The sequence below is a fragment of the Ostrinia furnacalis genome, unplaced genomic scaffold (genome assembly GCF_004193835.3).
Source record: "Ostrinia furnacalis isolate ACB-3 unplaced genomic scaffold, ASM419383v2 OfSCF2409, whole genome shotgun sequence".
In the NCBI taxonomy this organism is placed as follows: Eukaryota; Metazoa; Arthropoda; class Insecta; order Lepidoptera; family Crambidae; genus Ostrinia; species Ostrinia furnacalis.
The window spans coordinates 277,496-294,427 of record NW_021132648.1 but is presented as its reverse complement, the minus strand read 5'-3'; the positions used below and the strand labels follow the sequence as shown (position 1 = coordinate 294,427).

At 37.3% G+C, this 16,932-nt stretch overlaps 2 protein-coding genes and 1 long non-coding RNA gene across 3 annotated transcripts; 2 read left to right on the top strand and 1 right to left on the bottom strand.

The window, feature by feature from the left end:
• Positions 1–549: 549 nt before the first annotated feature.
• LOC114355440 (enteropeptidase-like) lies at positions 550–11,005 on the top strand. Its single transcript, XM_028308280.1, has 8 exons — positions 550–632; positions 2,100–2,277; positions 2,734–2,986; positions 3,280–3,576; positions 8,502–8,583; positions 9,008–9,182; positions 9,635–9,890; positions 10,686–11,005. Exons 1-8 carry the CDS (start codon positions 593–595, stop codon positions 10,986–10,988), a joined length of 1,584 nt encoding a protein of 527 aa, XP_028164081.1. The 5' UTR covers positions 550–592; the 3' UTR covers positions 10,989–11,005.
• A 140-nt stretch (positions 11,006–11,145) lies between these two features.
• Positions 11,146–12,327, bottom strand: LOC114355422 (uncharacterized). Its single transcript, XR_003656104.1, has 3 exons — positions 12,035–12,327; positions 11,750–11,805; positions 11,146–11,417 (listed from the first exon to the last, which is right to left on the bottom strand). It is a non-coding gene; the product is annotated as an uncharacterized LOC114355422 (long non-coding RNA).
• A 1,954-nt stretch (positions 12,328–14,281) lies between these two features.
• On the top strand, positions 14,282–15,531 carry LOC114355421 (uncharacterized). Its single transcript, XM_028308254.1, has 2 exons — positions 14,282–14,387; positions 14,993–15,531. The coding sequence occupies exons 1-2, from the start codon at positions 14,363–14,365 to the stop codon at positions 15,268–15,270; spliced, it is 303 nt and encodes a 100-aa protein (XP_028164055.1). The 5' UTR covers positions 14,282–14,362; the 3' UTR covers positions 15,271–15,531.
• The last annotated feature ends 1,401 nt before the right edge of the window (positions 15,532–16,932 follow it).

Sequence of the window (16,932 nt, the reverse complement as noted above, 5' to 3'; positions counted from 1 at the left end):
ACGATTATTCTTCATACTCTTGGGCAGGTTATAGTATACTTAGGAATTCCCACGGGAATAGGAATTAGCGGGAAAATCCTTTTGTATGAAAAATCTAAACCGCTTAAGTTAGACGCTTGAAATTTGGCATGTAGGTACCTTAGTAAACTTAAAGCTTAGTTACAACAAGGAATTCCCGAAATTTCCACGGGAACGGGAATTAGCGGGAAAATCTTTTTGTATGAAAAATCTTAACTGCTTAAGTTAGACGCTTGAAATTTGGCATGCAGGTACCTTAGTAAACTTAAAGCTTAGTTACAACAGGATATTGCAAAATTCCCACGGGAATAAACATTTGTATGAAAAAGTCTAAACCGCGTAAGATAGATGAAGGGAGTAAAACGGGATCCACGCGTACGAAGTCGCGGGCGGCCGCTAGTAGAATAATAAGATAGTAACATAATAATATAGTGACAGGTTTATCTATTGTAATAATTGATAAATCAATCATTTAAATTTATCAGGAAATAAAATTAAGTTTAATTATCTTTCTAGGGCGTATATAAACCGTTAATAAAGTTTTTAGTTTGAATTGAACTTCATTTGCAAAAAGATGGCGTCGGTTTTTGTGTTGGCTCTGGCCCTATTCGCAGGTTAGTTAGTAATTTTTAAGTTATACTTAAGTTTTTTGTCAATTAACCTGTAAACTTACCTCCTCTATATAGAGGCTAGATGACGTAATATCGATTTCAATTTGATAAAAAGTAATTATGATCTAGGTCAAGATGTTTCACCTTTCAAGTGTTGCCAATAATTAAAGAGTATCAAAAGTGTCATCCATTTCCTTACTTTAATATTTTTATAGTAAGTTTAATTCTTCGTCCAAAGGTTTTCTACTAAGAGAGCCTTTTTTTTCAACCGTAAGGCGTTCACTGACAGAAAAATGCCACCCTTAAGGAATCCCACAAGCCTAAGTGTAGTGCAAATTGACCCATTGCCCCCATTGTGTTTTTAACTATCTAAAGTACGGCCAACTAGCAGCGATACAAAAGGTCGATAAGACTGTCGAGTTGACAATATATTCTGTCTCTTCCCATCTTGTGTATTTTTCGTAATGTCTCGTTCTCCTGCCAAATACCTATGTCAAAGTCAGACGGGTTCACCCATGACATTGGGTTTGTTTATAGCCTGACCAGCCCCCCTAGACAAAACGCACTTTTTGATCGAATCGAAAATCGAATCCGTCAAAACTCCATACAAAAAAGGGGCTTTTCGACCACTTTGCGACTGGTTTGCGATTATAATTTGCACTTTGTCTAGACCCACTGGAACATAAAAACCCTCGCCATGTTGCGGAAAACTAATGGTACTAATTTCTTTTAATGGCAACAGTAACTGAAAACTTCATTGACATGTCACCTTGCATGTCAGTCTATTGTTGTCAAAGTGTAAACAAACTTTATTTTAAATGTGTGCAATTGATTTAGTGAATTAAATTGCTAAAATATTTTTATAGTCGTGAAAGAAAAGTGGTTCACAATGTGTTAATGTATTTGTCGAAGAGAAATACTAACGGTTCGGACTACTTATATTTTCATTGAATAATGTTTCCGACAAAGGTTGTCAAATTGACTGACATGTTTATCGTATAGTACAGTCCACTATGAAAATTAGCTGTAGTCTGTTTCAACTACCTATTTTAAAGTTTTTTGTCACTTTCTAAGTTTTGAATTTTATGGAATTGGGAAAGAAGTACCGAGTTTGAAGCGTTAATGAGCAGACATTGCAGTTGAATATTCAAGTTCTGAATTTGATTATTGATGAATAATAAAATAAATCCTACTAGCTCGATAGATGGTTTCATTTAATTTATTTAAACCAGGTTACCTTTAATAATATTTTTTCGTTAATTTATGAAAATATCAAATTAGCCCGTAATCCTGAATCCTGACACATAAATTTAGCCTATTAATTTAACACATGTACGACTGTACTCAGTGTTGCACTATCAAATGCAATTGACGCGCCTCTATGCCAGGGTTTTTATGTTCCTGGTCAGGCTATACATTTGGTATCGTTTCTCTTTGGCCGTACTTTACATATTGATTTTTATTTCACAGCTACAGCGTCAGCCAACCCCGCTCGCATCATCGGGGGCAGTTCGACCTCTATTGAGACCTGGCCTTCCATCGTGCAGGTGGAGTCGACCGTCGGCGGCATCTTCTGGTCCCACCACTGCGCTGGTAGCATCCTCAACTCCGTATCCATCCTCTCTGCGGCCCATTGCTTCGCTGGAACGTAAGTGGACTTTGCTATCAATTGCAGCTGGAGTTTGTGTTCCTCGGACCTCAAAACATAGAACCTTAAAGCCTTTTGGAGGTTCGAGTGAAAAGGCATTCTCTGGGAAAATGGCTCCACCGTAGAAGGCATGTACTGCACTGCGCCTTCGGGGCGAGATTATTATCAAGAGCAAGCTCTTAATACTATTTACATAGGTTCTTTGAAATTATCTGCAGTCCTAGCAGACAGGCAGACCTTTTAATTATTTTTCGGATGCCTGACTTAATGTCATTAAGTTAATGGTCCACAATTGCACATATTTCAACGTTAGCGACGATAAAAGGTTCCAATTCAGCTGGATTAGAGTGATGCAAGAGCACAAGAAATGATTTCTCTAGCACAAGAAGGATCTAGTAATTTCTGGCATACAAATGAGTAATATTTTTGCTAACACTATCAATTTCTTGGTTACAGTGGATACGATGCATCCAACCGCCGTATCAGGGCTGGATCCAGCACTCTTGAGTCCGGTATCATCCTCTACGTAGCTCAAGAGAACAACCACCCTAGCTACGGCCAGAATGGCAACGATGGTGACATCACGGTCGTGAGGCTGAGCTCAGCTCTCATCTTCAGCTCCACCATCGCGGCTGGGTCCATCGTCGCTGCTGGCACCACCATCCCTGGTAACCTGCCCGTGACCAAGCTCGGATGGGGAATTACCGCGGTAAGATTTTTGAAGTTATACTTCAATGTTCTAGATCAGAGTTACATTATACATAGATTGAACAAGATTTAGGATAAGGTCATTTTACATACTTTGTATTTAGAGTAAGATTATTTATCTTCTTTTAGAGCGTCTTCTTTTTCTTCTTCTGCTATGCCTTTACACATTTTTATTTTGAGGCTGCATTTCTCGTTCTATGGCTAGGTTTTGGGTTGTCTGGTCGTTAATCTGAGATCTTTCCAAATCGTGTCAATTTGTAAAAACATTATTTCAATATCATCTTTTCCATCCAGGTCGGCGGAGACCGTGCTGAGGAGCTCCAATCCATCCAAGTGCTGACCCTCGACAACTCAGTCTGCGCTTCCAACTACGCCACCCTCTCATCCTCTCCCCAAGTCACCTCTAACATGATCTGCGCCGGTTCCTCCACTGCTGATGCTTGCGTGGGTGACGGTGGTGGCCCTGTCTACTTCGGAAACATCATCATCGGTGTCATCTCCTGGGGCAACGGCTGTCTTCAGGATGGCTTCCCTGGCGTCAACACCGCCGTCTCTCCTTACACTCCTTGGATTGTGGCCACCACTTCATCTTAGATATTAACATGATATACCTATTTAATTCCAGTTTTGTAAAATAAACTAAAAGAGTTGATAAATGTTTTGTTTCATTTTATCTTTACCAACCGCACCTAGTTTTTTTATCTCTAGTAAGCTGAAGCTCATACTATGTATTTAGCAAGGTTAAATGGGATTGCTTACGCTGGTAACCAGCAGTTTGAGTGTTGTTAGAGTTTAATTTTCGATCAAAAGGGGGGTGACTAATCACAGAAAATAGCGGATCTTTTCTGTAACACTGTTATCTAAGAGTATATTATCCGGATATTAAAAATTGATATCAATTTCATAAAATGAATTATCAACCTTGAAAAATTTAGATTCCAAAATTATCCCATGAATCTTTTTAAGGTTTTAATGTCAGGTTCAGCAGACAGATATGATATTTCATATAACAAATGTACGATTGATTTATGATGTTGATAACTTATAAGGTGAAGACGATAATAATTAAGACATTGACAATGACTTCATGATAATCATTATTACATACAATGTTATAAGTAGCAGTAAACATCAGCCTACATTTTTGTTGCATAATAACACCTACTGGGTACAAAGGACTTTACCGTGTATTATATTGATAAAATTTAATAATTATTGGCTATTACGCGTGTTTGTCGCTACTGAGAAAAACAAATTCGTTTTATGGAGCTCTAATACCAGAATAATCTTGATAACTAAACGTATCGAATGATTTTACAATTGATAACGGATATACAAAATCCGGCAATAAAACACGATTAAATTATGTTAAATAAGGTTTGTAAGCCGCATACCGACACAAGTAGTAATACTCGTAGAGATACTAGGTAATATGTACCCGTACCTACTTGAAAAAAAAAGGATGAAGGAAAGTTTACAGCTATGAAATCTACACGATGCCCTTTAATAATTAAAAGGCAATCTAAATTAAAAAAGGAGTTTGCATCGTGCGGTCCACACAGCTTAGTCTGTGAAGGAACACTATCTGTGGCCGCGATCCTCATCAGTGAGGGGCCGAGGAAGAAGATTTTTTTAGGAGATAAAGATAAAATCAAAATCAATCATAATCAAAATCAAAAATATTTATTCAGTTTAGACCACAAGTGGCACTTATGATAAACTAAGTAAGGTCCCTGACAAAGCCCGAAGAAATTACCAAGCTGAAGTGGCAATAGGTAGGGCCACATACCACGCAGAACTGCGGACGATGTGGCAGCAAAGATTCTGGAATGGAGGCCACGTACCAGCCAGTGCAGCGTAAGACGTCCGCCCATAAGGTGGGCAGAATTGGTCTTATAAAGGAAGGCGCTGAATGTAGGCCAATATTTCATTTATAACCAATCTGGAAATCAAAGATTGTAAATGCTGGCTATAAACGTTTACTCTTAAAGGTGGACAGATGGCTTTATAAAGTTTGTAGGAAAGCGCATATTGTATTGTATGTATAGTAGTAGGTATTTAAACTAGAGATGAAACGGATATCCGGTAACTATCCGGTAGGCCGGATATCCGGCCTAAATTTACTATCCGGCCGGATACCGGATAGTAACTCACTATCCGGCCGGATACCGGATATTAAAAAACTGCGACAATTTCTTATAATAAAATGAAATACATTCATCTTTGAGGTAAATATCAATAAAAAGGCTTATAATAATAACGGCTTATAATTAAAGTCCAAAAAGATACAAAAAAGACCTTTCAAAAAACTTTTCTTTTTCAGGGCTATTCACTCTAATGATGAATCTATACTTCTATACTTAATATTATAAATGCGAAAGTAACTCTGTCTGTCTTGCTTTCACACCTAAACCACTGAACCGACTTTGATGAAATTTATTATTATCCCGGTTTTTGAAACAGGGACACGCGCGATAAAGTTTTTCTGTGACAGACAAAATTCCACGCGGGCGAAACCGCGGCGGAAAGCTAGTAATAAATAAATAAATATCTGTTAATGTCGAAATATAGCCAATTAAATTAGGCGATCTTTTTTTCACTGATGGTCTGATGACATGATGCAGTTCAGTCAGATTACGCAGCAAGTAAATTAATTTAATTTTTTCCTATTCAACCACACACGATGGCAACCGAAATCGCTCGAATTGATCTGCCCCCTAGACAAGTGGCAAAATCTGTGACTTGTCTACTAGACCCACTGATTGCGTTCGAAGCACCTGGCGGCGCTAAACTCGTCATGACATACAACGAGACAATGGGCCAACTATCCGGCCGCCGGATATCCGGCTATCCGGCCTAGCAGCTCGCCGGATATCCGGTATCCGGTATCCGGCCAAACCACTATCCGTTTCATCTCTAATTTAAACTATTTTCACGCGTACCAAGTTGATTTTGTGGCGTCGAACCTTGGACCAGGCATATGACTAAGCAGTGCAATCGTACAGGAGGGTACAAGGAAGAGGGGCAGCCACATTCGGTAACACAGAGTCGTTCAGGAGAGTGCCAGGAAGAGGTGCAGCAACTGCAGTTAAGGTACGGCTGGGACGAACAAGGATAAGCGAATCCAATTCGTGAGCCTTGACAGGGTTACACTGGTTGAGGCGCTCCTTTTCAAGACTTGGAAGCCTGCGGGTAACGAGCCATTGGACGTGGAGAGGGTCATTAATTATACACATATTTTCTACTTTGCTAAACATTTGCACGAGAACGGTTTGTTCAAAACATATGAATTTGGTCTTATATAATGCAGGATTAAATGCCCTTCAACCGTCAGGAAGACCACTTTTCGATAGGGTAAGTCCTTTACGCGGTATAACCGGAAAACCGAAAAAGCGCCCCTTTCGGAGGCCCCCGCCACTTAAGCACAACTCCGTCGAAGTCGAAAACCTAGGAGAGTCTTTATGGGCAACTAATGAAGCCATTAAAGCACTAAAATCTTTAGTAGGAATTATTTCCGATTTAATTCATTTTTGTGTTTAATTTTACTGGCCTACAGGCAAAGATAAAGAAGTACAATGGTTATTGATCTTATAACCATTTGTGAATTCAATCAAGTATCTCCAACTTTCCAAGTGCGGATGAACTGGTGATAAATAGGTACTTTTTCGTTTTTTAAGTAATGACGTTCATATTTGTTGGGTTTTTACTAATCACTATCTATTGAATGTTTGCTTACTTATCTAATGTTTATTTAATTCAATAAAAGACGAGTAGAAGCACGTGTTAGGAAAGGATTAGCCATAGGTTAAATCATAAGCCGGTTATTAAGTATTTAATATCAGTATAAGATACGCACATAACATCAATAGATAATGGACTATCAAACTTACAGACAGGTCCGGGTATGAACCTTCGTTCGTTAGTTTCAGCCAAATGACGTCCACTGCTGGACAAAGGCCTCCCCCAAGGTTTTCCATAATGAATGGGTCTGCGCTGCCCGCATCCAGGCTCTTCCCGCGACCTTTACCAGATCGTCGGTCCACCTAGTAGGAGACCTCCCACGCTACGTCTTCCAGCCCGTGGTCGCCTTTCCTTTCAAACTTTCCTGTATGAACCATACAGAGTCAAAAAGTTCTGTAATGAAAAAATATTATGATGTGACTTTGCTTGACGCTAGAGAATCCTACAAAGCGACTGAAAAAACTAGTCGTATATCAGCGTCAGATCATAAGCATGAAGAGAAGCAAGAGCATAAGAAGATTGGCAATTAATTAGATACTAGCCTAAGGCCCGCTTTCACCATCAATCCCAAATTTTTTAGTGACCCCCATGAAAACAAAATTACTGTTATGTGTTACCATAGGGGTCACTTAAAAATTAGGGATTGATGGTGAAAAGGGGCTTTTGACTTTCATTGATAACTGTCTCTACGTACGATAATGGGTATGTCATGTGTTCAGGTAAAAGGTTCAGAGGTCTGAAGATCATACAAAACATTTATCTAATTCTGTTACGACTAAGCATCCGTAAACGTGTGATACAAAGAAGGTGGGAGCAGGATTATGTCTTTGATCATCATTTTACTCGTAGCCTATGGTTGTTTACTGCAGGACAGCCTTCCCCTATGTAGATACATGTACAATGTACATTTTTACTACCCGGTCAAGTTAACTGCGCACCTGGTGGCCGTGACCAGGCCTGGCTCACTCCGCGCGGTACATCCGATAATTACCTACAGCGAAGCGCCCCGCCGGCGGGTATTATATCAGTCGAGTGTCACGCGCGCGCCCGTCACGACGCTGGCGTGCGTTGTAGTATGATTATAATTCTATGATCGTAGTATTATTTAAAAATGGACATAAAGAGAAAGAAATATTGTGCGGCGTTCGGGTGTTTAAATTCGAAAAGTAATCTACCGGATTTATCTTATTTTTTCGCTTCCCAAAGATGCTGAAAGGTATGTTGGCCATGTAGGTAATCAATAATTCTTGGTATAGTATAGGAACCTAACCTTCTATGAAGGTTTTCCATAATGAATGCATACTTACCTACATACGTACCTCATTACAAATGAGTAGATTAATTATTTTTTCACTAGACAGCAACCCTAACAGCGTAAGAAGAGTTCAGAGGCACGCGATAGAAAGAGACAAAACTTGTAGGTGAATAAAATTGTAGGTACATAGTGCTGTGCGAGCTGAATTCCACTGTATCGCGTCGTAGCAAGACTCGCATTTATTTAAATCGTCTTTCGGAGTAATCCTTCTGTACCTGTACTATTACTTATTCTGTGCCGTGACGTCACATTGACGCTCTGGTACAGACGGGGCAAACGCGTGGAAAGGAGATTCGCATTCCAGCGAGGTGCGCATTTAGCTCGATCGAGTTGTATTTATGTTTATTTCGCAAAAAACCTATCTACGTCAAGAGATTTAAAACGTCATTTTATCGATCGGTTAATTCCTGCACGTTGTAAATTAGATTAATTAATGATAATTTAGAGCGTATAAAATAAAAATGTTTGTCATCAACGTTTAGTTGTTGAAGGAAGTGTTAAGATGGCGTCCTCGTTGGTGTTAATTTTTGCCCTGTTTTTGGGTAAGTTTATTTAATTTTGTAAATTTTTCATAATTAGACCCAGGCAATGTTACTCCTCAACCATGGAAGGTTGAAGAGGAGGCCTATGTTTGAAGATGAACCCCAAAGGCTGTTATAGATAGAAAGAATGTAAATTAATGTCAATTGAAATAATTGAATCCCATATCCCGTATACCCGAAAGGTATACTGGAAAGAAGAAGCAGTCCAAGAACACAGCAGAAGAACCCTATATTTTAAGTCAATGCACAAGGAGAACCACAATACTTAGATTGTGTATGAATCGTGGAACACCGTGCACTATTATATAGGTTTTGGATATCACCGGCGCCAGATCATTGATCTTTATTCTATACTTTACTTCTTGTGGCGAGGAGTTCAATTTTCAATGACTGGTAGTTCACAGACAATATACCTTTCTTCCAGCTGCAGCCCAATCAGCCCCCGAGCGTATTGTGGGAGGCACCACGACCGTCATCGAGAACTACCCGTCCATAGTGCAGGTGGAATTCAGAACTGGCATCTTATGGGGCCAGAGCTGTGCTGCTAACATCTTGAACACGCGCTACGTGCTATCTGCTGCTCACTGCTTTAGTGGACTGTAAGTAGTTAAAGGTTCTCACAGATCAACTTTCTTTTTGTAATCAGGGTGTGAGTTGTAACAACTATGATCACAGTCCTGTTATACTCCATTATTGGCCTCCCATGGAGCCATTCTGGCCAATTTAACATCTCCTCAAAATACGAATTCATAAAAAGAGGCTTGAATTGAATGACTATCGTCAATTATACTGTCACAGATCTAATTGGATACTATTGGAGAATTGCTATATTTTTTACAAAACGTGTTAAAACAATCGATTCCAATCCCTTTTCCATTCCTAGATACGTTCCTTCACTGCATCAGCTTCAAAGCTTCAGTTTCTCCAATTGCATCTGATTTGAGTAGTATTAAATTGCTAATACAACCTAAATTCCAAATACTAGACCAGATTCTGAAAAAACTTACTAGTATAAAGTAGGAGTTCATTCCTTAACCAACATTTTTTCCAGGTTCTTCTCAGTCCGCAACCGCCGTATCAGAGCTGGCACCACAAACCGCAACAATGGGGGCACCACCATCTCAGTAGACGCAGTCTTCAACCACCCCACCTGGGGCAGTCTGGACAATGATGGTGACATCACTGTTGTGAGGCTGTCTTCAGCGCTGGTTTACAGCGACAGGATCCAGCAAGTGGCTATCGTCAACCAGGGTTGGGAGGCGCCCGATAACTCCCCTGTGGTGCACGCTGGATGGGGTACCATTAGTGTGAGTATATTCAACTACCATGCGCGCTGAATCTAACAGCTTTCAGTGGCGGCGTAGCATGGGTTGGTACCCAGGGCGACAGACCCCCTCCCTCCCGTCATAAGTCCCCAGTCACCCCAAGAATGGTCTGGTGCCCCCCAGGATTTTTCCGATTCGAATATGAAAGATGTAAGTACGAGTGAGCTTTATGATACCAATCGCACCCTCCTCCCACTAACATGACCGTCCTTGTCATCCAGATGCGCCAGTGAGTACTAATCTGCGCGACTGTTGTCATCCCCTGATGCTTGGCACCCGCTAATGGCTTTTATATGGTACAGGAGGCAAACGAGTAAGCAGTTGTTATACTTGTAAAGATGACATTAATTTAGTATGAAAAAATACATTCATTTACTGTGGAGCGAATTTTTTGCATACATGTTCTAATCAGATGATGAGATACCAATAATTTATACGTCACATAGTCATCTAAGAAACAATTTATATTCATCTGAAAACTACCCAACAGTGAATTATTTTTAAATTGGGATAAAATTTTAATTTCAGTTACAGAAAAATATTTATTCAATAACATACATTTGCAGATGCTTTGAAATCAATAAACCAATTAAGTTGGCCAAAAAATACAGCAAAAGTTCCTATTGCTATGCAAAATCTATGGAGAAATCGCGTCCTGACACATCATGAACTGGCATCGACTACCAATTCTTCTGTAAAAGTGCTTTTTAAAAGCCCACTTGTTTAAATAAATGAGTTTTAAATAGTAGCCTATTAATTTAAATATTTATCCAACAGTCCGGCGGATTAGCATCAGCCCTCCTTCGTCACGTGGAAATCAACACAATCAACCGGGAGCTGTGTCGCGCAAGGTACGCTCCTCGGCCCAGGTCTTCAATCACTGACAACATGATCTGCGCTGGAGTCTTAGACGTCGGAGGCCGGGACGCCTGCCAGGGAGACTCTGGTGGACCCCTGTACTTCCAAGGCATCCTGATCGGAGTGGTTTCCTGGGGCAGAGGATGTGCTGATGCCTTCTACCCTGGAGTTAGCGCTGCGGTTTCACCTTACACCGACTGGATCTTGGCTACTGCTGTTTAATAAAGTTTTTGAACTTTCTTGACTTATTTTCTTTCCATCATGACTCACAGAAAATAATATTGTAAACTTTTTGGATGTTTCTAAAATCAAAATCAAAAAATCAAAATCAAAAATATTTATTCAGTTTAGACCACAAGTGGCACATATGAACGTCAATAGAAAATAATAAAAAAAGAAAAAGGTAGCCCTCTATCCTATAAAGCAGTGTTTTTCAACCTTTTTCATAACATGATCCCTCCGCTTCATTTTGTTTATAAGATTTAGAGGTCTTGGTTGGAAAATGATATATTCCTCTACTTAGTACTTTAATGAAAAGGCATTGTACCTGTTTTACTGATTAAATTGACACTTCACAGCTTAATCACCTTCAGTTGTAGAGTTTTTCTGAACCTTGTTGTTAGTTTTGTGTTGAATTTTTGGTAACCTCATCTGTAAAATGAATTAATTTTTATATTTAGTAACTATAGTATACCTACTTAATAATAATCTTCTTATTGAATTGAAACATATTATTATTATGATGGGGCATAATAACTGTAAAATTAATAAATTATAATGTACAATGTAAAATTTTATATTTACTGATTTAAATGAGTATTGAATCTAGGATCATTTGCTTGCCAGCCCACAACTGTTACCACAACAATTTCTTGAAAATGTGCTATCTAAACATTATTAAGATGAATGTTTCAACTGAGTAGTTCACAGGGTTTTTCCACAATAGTAATTTATATTACAGAAGAGGTTAATGATGATCTTACTTTTCAATATGTCTTCTAGTACGCGATGAGGTTTCCCACAGCGGTGAATATTAATCCTGAAAAAATAAAGTACGGACCTTTATAGAAAAATACAACAAACTTTGGAGCAACACATCATTTGTATCTGTTTTATTATAGACTTTACTAAATAAAATTGTATTTTTTTTAATCTAAGAGCTTGGAAATAAAAATGTTACACCTACATAATGGATAAAAGTTCAAGTCTGACCTATTTGATTCCAGGCAAGTAGCTAGATGGTTAAAATTATAAATGTTTTAACAAACCTTCTTTAATTTGCCTCCTCTTCTTCAAGATGCTTCTGCCTTATTTTGAAACAAAACTCTTTTCTAGTATTAGAGGCAGATGTATGAAGTCTCCATACCTATCACAAGTAACACAAAATCATTAAATTCAGCAACGTAACCGAAGATAATGTTTTGGTTATCTTATTTTCCAATAGCTAAATACATCTACAGACTTACCGTTTCATGAATTTATTCTGATTAATTTATTTAGTATTCGTTCTAATTTATAAACACTCATTTCTATCACTTTTTCATTGATAATTTTGCAATTATATTTCTTGCAGAAAAGCTTCATTTTGTAAACAACAAACAGCTGATAACTGTCAATCATTTGACATTTACATTCCAATTCAAGCATAACTAATTTCAACAAAACAACAAGTATTAAGATTTTACATTAATTAAATACCGAGATGAATGAACAGTGATGAAGGGTAATGTAATTTAATAATTTAATTTCGATGCTGTAGATCCGGCTTTAATAAAATTGTATTATTACAGAATTCATCCAAAACTAAGGAACAATGAAATGCGCGAAATGAAACGTTTTGCTGTGGAGTAGAGATGGCCAATGTAACTGGTTAATCGATTAAATAGCTTTGATATGTATGATAAAGTCGATAATTATATCGATATATTATATCGAGCCAAAATAATACAGTCCAAATTATCTTCATTTTAAAGATGGTAATAGGTTGTATTTGTAACAATGTTTTAATAAAGATGAAGACGTTTTACCTCAATAAAACCACCAAGTACTACCTACCAACTCCTATTATAACTCCATTTGTTTCAATACCACGTTAACGTGGTAGGCAACTAGAGACCTGGGATTAGTGTTGAAAATGACTTAAGCAGCTGAATTTGACTGACCGTCATTTACGGTCAAATTGGTCAAAAACGGTTAAAAACAAGTCATAAGCTGTCAAAAACGCTCAATTTCGGTCAATTTGATTTCAGTAATAGTTAAGTACTTTTTTAACTTTCACCGACTAACTTTCATTGTATAAATGGTCGATTAATTTTACCATAATGATATCCAATATCCAAAACAATCGATAAACTTACGGAACGCACTTCACTCGTTAAGAAAATGACACATTGGACATGACGTCTGTCATCGAGTTAGATCGAGATTGAGACTTTTTGGCGGGAAAGTGAAGTTGAAAGCTTCTCAGTGTTTTATGAGCATTCATCAGTGAGTTAGGCCAGTGCCTATAAATCAAATTCTCTCAAAGAAGTGCGTGTGAGGTAAGATCTCAGTAAAGCACGCACCTCATCTTTACTGAACTCAAGGAAATTATTTAAAATTCAGTAAGTTCATGAAAGTAATAAAACCCCATTAGAATATTTTTTTAAATCAACGTTTTTGTAAAGTCTAATATTTAAAGCTTTTACTTACCTACCCACACAGACACACAGACTTTTACTAAGGCTTGTTGAATGTTAAAAAAATGATAATAATTAGTATTACTTACTTGGTTTTATCACTGTTAGTGTAGGTAGATACCCTTTTTAATTAAATTTTAATCCCTTTTACGATGAGTTGATGAAAAGTTTGACGATGAGAAAACATAATTTATTAATTTACTCTCGTTAAAAAATTAAAATTAAATTGTCCTGCTTAAAAAAATGGGTAGGTACGACGAGCTTCAAGCATGTGGGAGATTTTTTAATTTGGGTATGTATCAAGCGATATCACTAGCGACTTGAACCAACGACCTTTCAGTTGGGGTGGCCTGAACTAACCACTAAGCTTGGAGACAATGGAACTAAAAAATTAGGTGCGAACTTACTTATTGATCAGGATCAACAAGTATTAACTAACATGGTATTAAATACATTAAGTACTTACAATAATGCAGAAATCATGAGTTTAATATTATGGAAAAAGACTAGGAAAGACTAGGAAGATCGTATTTGGAGGAATTTGTGATTAAATTCGTTTTTTTTATTTGTGTATTTTATTTCACAAATTAGGTACCTATTTACTTCTCTATCGATTTTCTTCCTTAAAAGCAGGTAGGTACATATTATTTTTTAAATGTTATCTTCTCTGATTAAGAAAAAATTGCAAATCGGCCATAATGGATTTCAATAGTAAACCCTATGCCAGCCTAGAACCAGACCACCCCAGCCAGGCATTCCCAGGCCCGATCAATAAGCTCCCGTCTATCCCGACTCCTTCGCATGCGCGCGCCATTTTGGAAACCAAACCACAGATTCGCAAATGCGTCGACTTCGCAAAACAAAAGACTGACACGAAAGAGTACCGTTTAGTGAAATTTTATTAATAAATCGTGAAAAATGAGCCCGGATAGAGAAGCTGAAGGTACGTTATTGTGATATTATGTGTTTTGATGTATTGTTATTATTTTGCGGTTTGTAGAATGATTTGCGTCATGTTTGGGAAAAGTTGACCGCAAAATGCTACGTAAAGATTACTTAGATACTGTGACAGGTTTGTGATACGGTGAATTTATGTAGACAGGTACAGAATGAAAGGTACTTACTGACAAATTAACGATAAAAAAATAATCTTTTTTATCTTATTATTTTGTAAGATGGATTGAAAAAATATTTTCGTAAACGAATAATTTATAAGTATTTAAGATTGAATCAATGAAGTTATTTCTTTAGAGCACCGGGTAGAGAAAATTTACTTTCTTTCAGATTTCAACAAGATCGCTTAATGTTACTTAATTCGATGATAATGATATTATTAATATGTAGGTAATTAGGTATAACAAAATAACCTTCAAGAAGCTGTTTTTTTATAAGATCAACTCAGCACATCTGGATTAAATAAAGGGCTATAATTTTTGTTCCAAATTAGTTCCTATAACAACCAAACTAGATATCACAATATTTATCATGCTGTGCGGTGTTTCGTTCTTCTTGTTATTTCCCCCTTTTGATTTTAATTTATCTTTCCAGCATCCGAAGACATGCTGGAGTCCATTGACGAGCTCAAAGAGCGGTTATCATCAATGAAGAAGATGATGGAGGAGCGGAAAGCGGCTGGATCCGGCACGAAGGACCTTTTTCAAGGTCACGCCAGATCCCTCCACGGAACCAACATGATCGACGGGAACTTCCTCAGTTTTGTCTTCGGTGGATCCCTGGTGGTCATCCTAAGTGTATCAGTATACGCATTTTATAACTTGTACCATGCAGTTTTGAAGAAATTCCCATCTACTCATACAGAGTTGTGAATGAAAATGTATGGTCATGATGGGTCATCTAATCATCGGATTGGTCCAGGTTGCAGAGCGCAGTTGTACGGTAATCGTATAGCTTTTACTTATGTGCAATAATTGCAAGAGAATTTCATTCGAGAAAACCATTTTTCAAAATAGTTACTATAGTAGACAATAGTTAAAAGATTTGTCAATAAATTATTCTACGAAATAATAGCTGTAGAGTCACATAAAGGCGTTGTAATGAACCAACTGTATTAACTAATTAATACCAAATCAAATATGAACCATGACCATGGCCATGACCATAAAGTGCCCTCTCACTGTGGCCTCATATCTCTGCGGTCACTAAAATTTTAATTGCGCCGGAACGCGGTAGTATCCTATTGAATAGTTCGTAAGTTTGAATGATTTCCTTAATAAAGCTAAAGCCTTAACATTTGTTTTATTTTATAATCCTAATCGATGACTTTATTTACAATAAACAGAATTTTTTTTTTAGAACTAAGGCAAACTTAACTCTAAACAAAATAAAAATATAAACTTATATTACTCAAAAATAAAAGTGTGTCCGTGAGGCAAAGAGGCGAGAATGCTGGCTGCATTTCCTCGCTGAATGGCAATACTAAGCCTTTGTGCAATTAGTGTAATTATTAACAAATATTTATGTCTTTTAAGGGCCGCCTACATCATGGCAGTAGCTAACTTGAAAGTAAGTGAAAAATTACAAGGGACAATGTTATTCCATTTTGTAATGGATAATGATGACATATTAGTAATTTTATCGAGTGAAAATTAAGTCATAGTGATCCTGGTTAAATAATACCTGTGGTAGTAAAAACTACGATCTATAGGAGTAGAAAGAAGAGAGGAAAAGTTAACCCTTTTAAATTTTTATAAAAGGGTTAACTTTTCCTCTTAATTTCCTCCGGTAATTTAGGTAATACATACAAATTTTGTAAGTTTATCCACATAATGTAGGTATGTATCTACATACCTTTAACTACGATCTTAAATCTTTAACTACGATCAGCTGATTGGCAACTCAAACGGTAACATAAAACTGTTTATAATCTTTATGAAAATATTCAGTACTCACTGAAATGATGACGCCTATATTATTATCATTAATAAATAACCAACCAGTAAAAGAGCAAGTAAGTAATTCATTAACCATAATTTTCCCGGAACACAGCTGCAGCTGTTCATCTCGTAAGGAATAATGTCGGAAAAAAGCGGAAAAACGGATATTTTTTCCGTAACTACGCGAAAGAAAACATGTGTTATTTCCGCAAGATGGGGTTTTATTTGTCCCGTTTCTTTCCCAATTGTTTTTCTTATGAACCCATATTAAAAGTTTCTTCTTATTTCCTTGAGGCGAATGGGCCTCGATGGAATGGGTTAGAAACCTTTTATTACTTTAGTGAAAGGTAAACAGAATTGTAGTAGGTACTTCAGAATAGGTACTTAATTTATTACTTTGCGGTTGTTTTGTTATTCATGACATGCAAAGGTACATGACCTTTCTAAATTTTCAGCAAATATGTTTAAATAAGAATTTAAAAAAGACCAATAGGTATTTCTAAAGATAAATTAAGTATCTAAGGTAAACGGCTACTAGTTCGTGATAGTACGTAAGTTCGTAAGTTTTTTTTCTAGCTCAAATAGTAGGCAAAT

What these genes read in the sequence shown, in the direction of transcription:
- LOC114355440 (XM_028308280.1), top strand. Translation starts at nt 593, where the DNA reads ATGGCGTCGGTTTTTGTGTTGGCTCTGGCCCTATTCGCAG. An exon ending in GCCCATTGCTTCGCTGGAAC is followed by an intron (nt 2,278 to 2,733) that starts GTAAGTGGACTT and finishes TCTTGGTTACAG; the next exon opens with TGGATACGATGCATCCAACC. An exon ending in TCGGATGGGGAATTACCGCG is followed by an intron (nt 2,987 to 3,279) that starts GTAAGATTTTTG and finishes TTTTCCATCCAG; the next exon opens with GTCGGCGGAGACCGTGCTGA.
- LOC114355421 (XM_028308254.1), top strand. Translation starts at nt 14,363, where the DNA reads ATGAGCCCGGATAGAGAAGCTGAAG. An exon ending in CCCGGATAGAGAAGCTGAAG is followed by an intron (nt 14,388 to 14,992) that starts GTACGTTATTGT and finishes TTATCTTTCCAG; the next exon opens with CATCCGAAGACATGCTGGAG.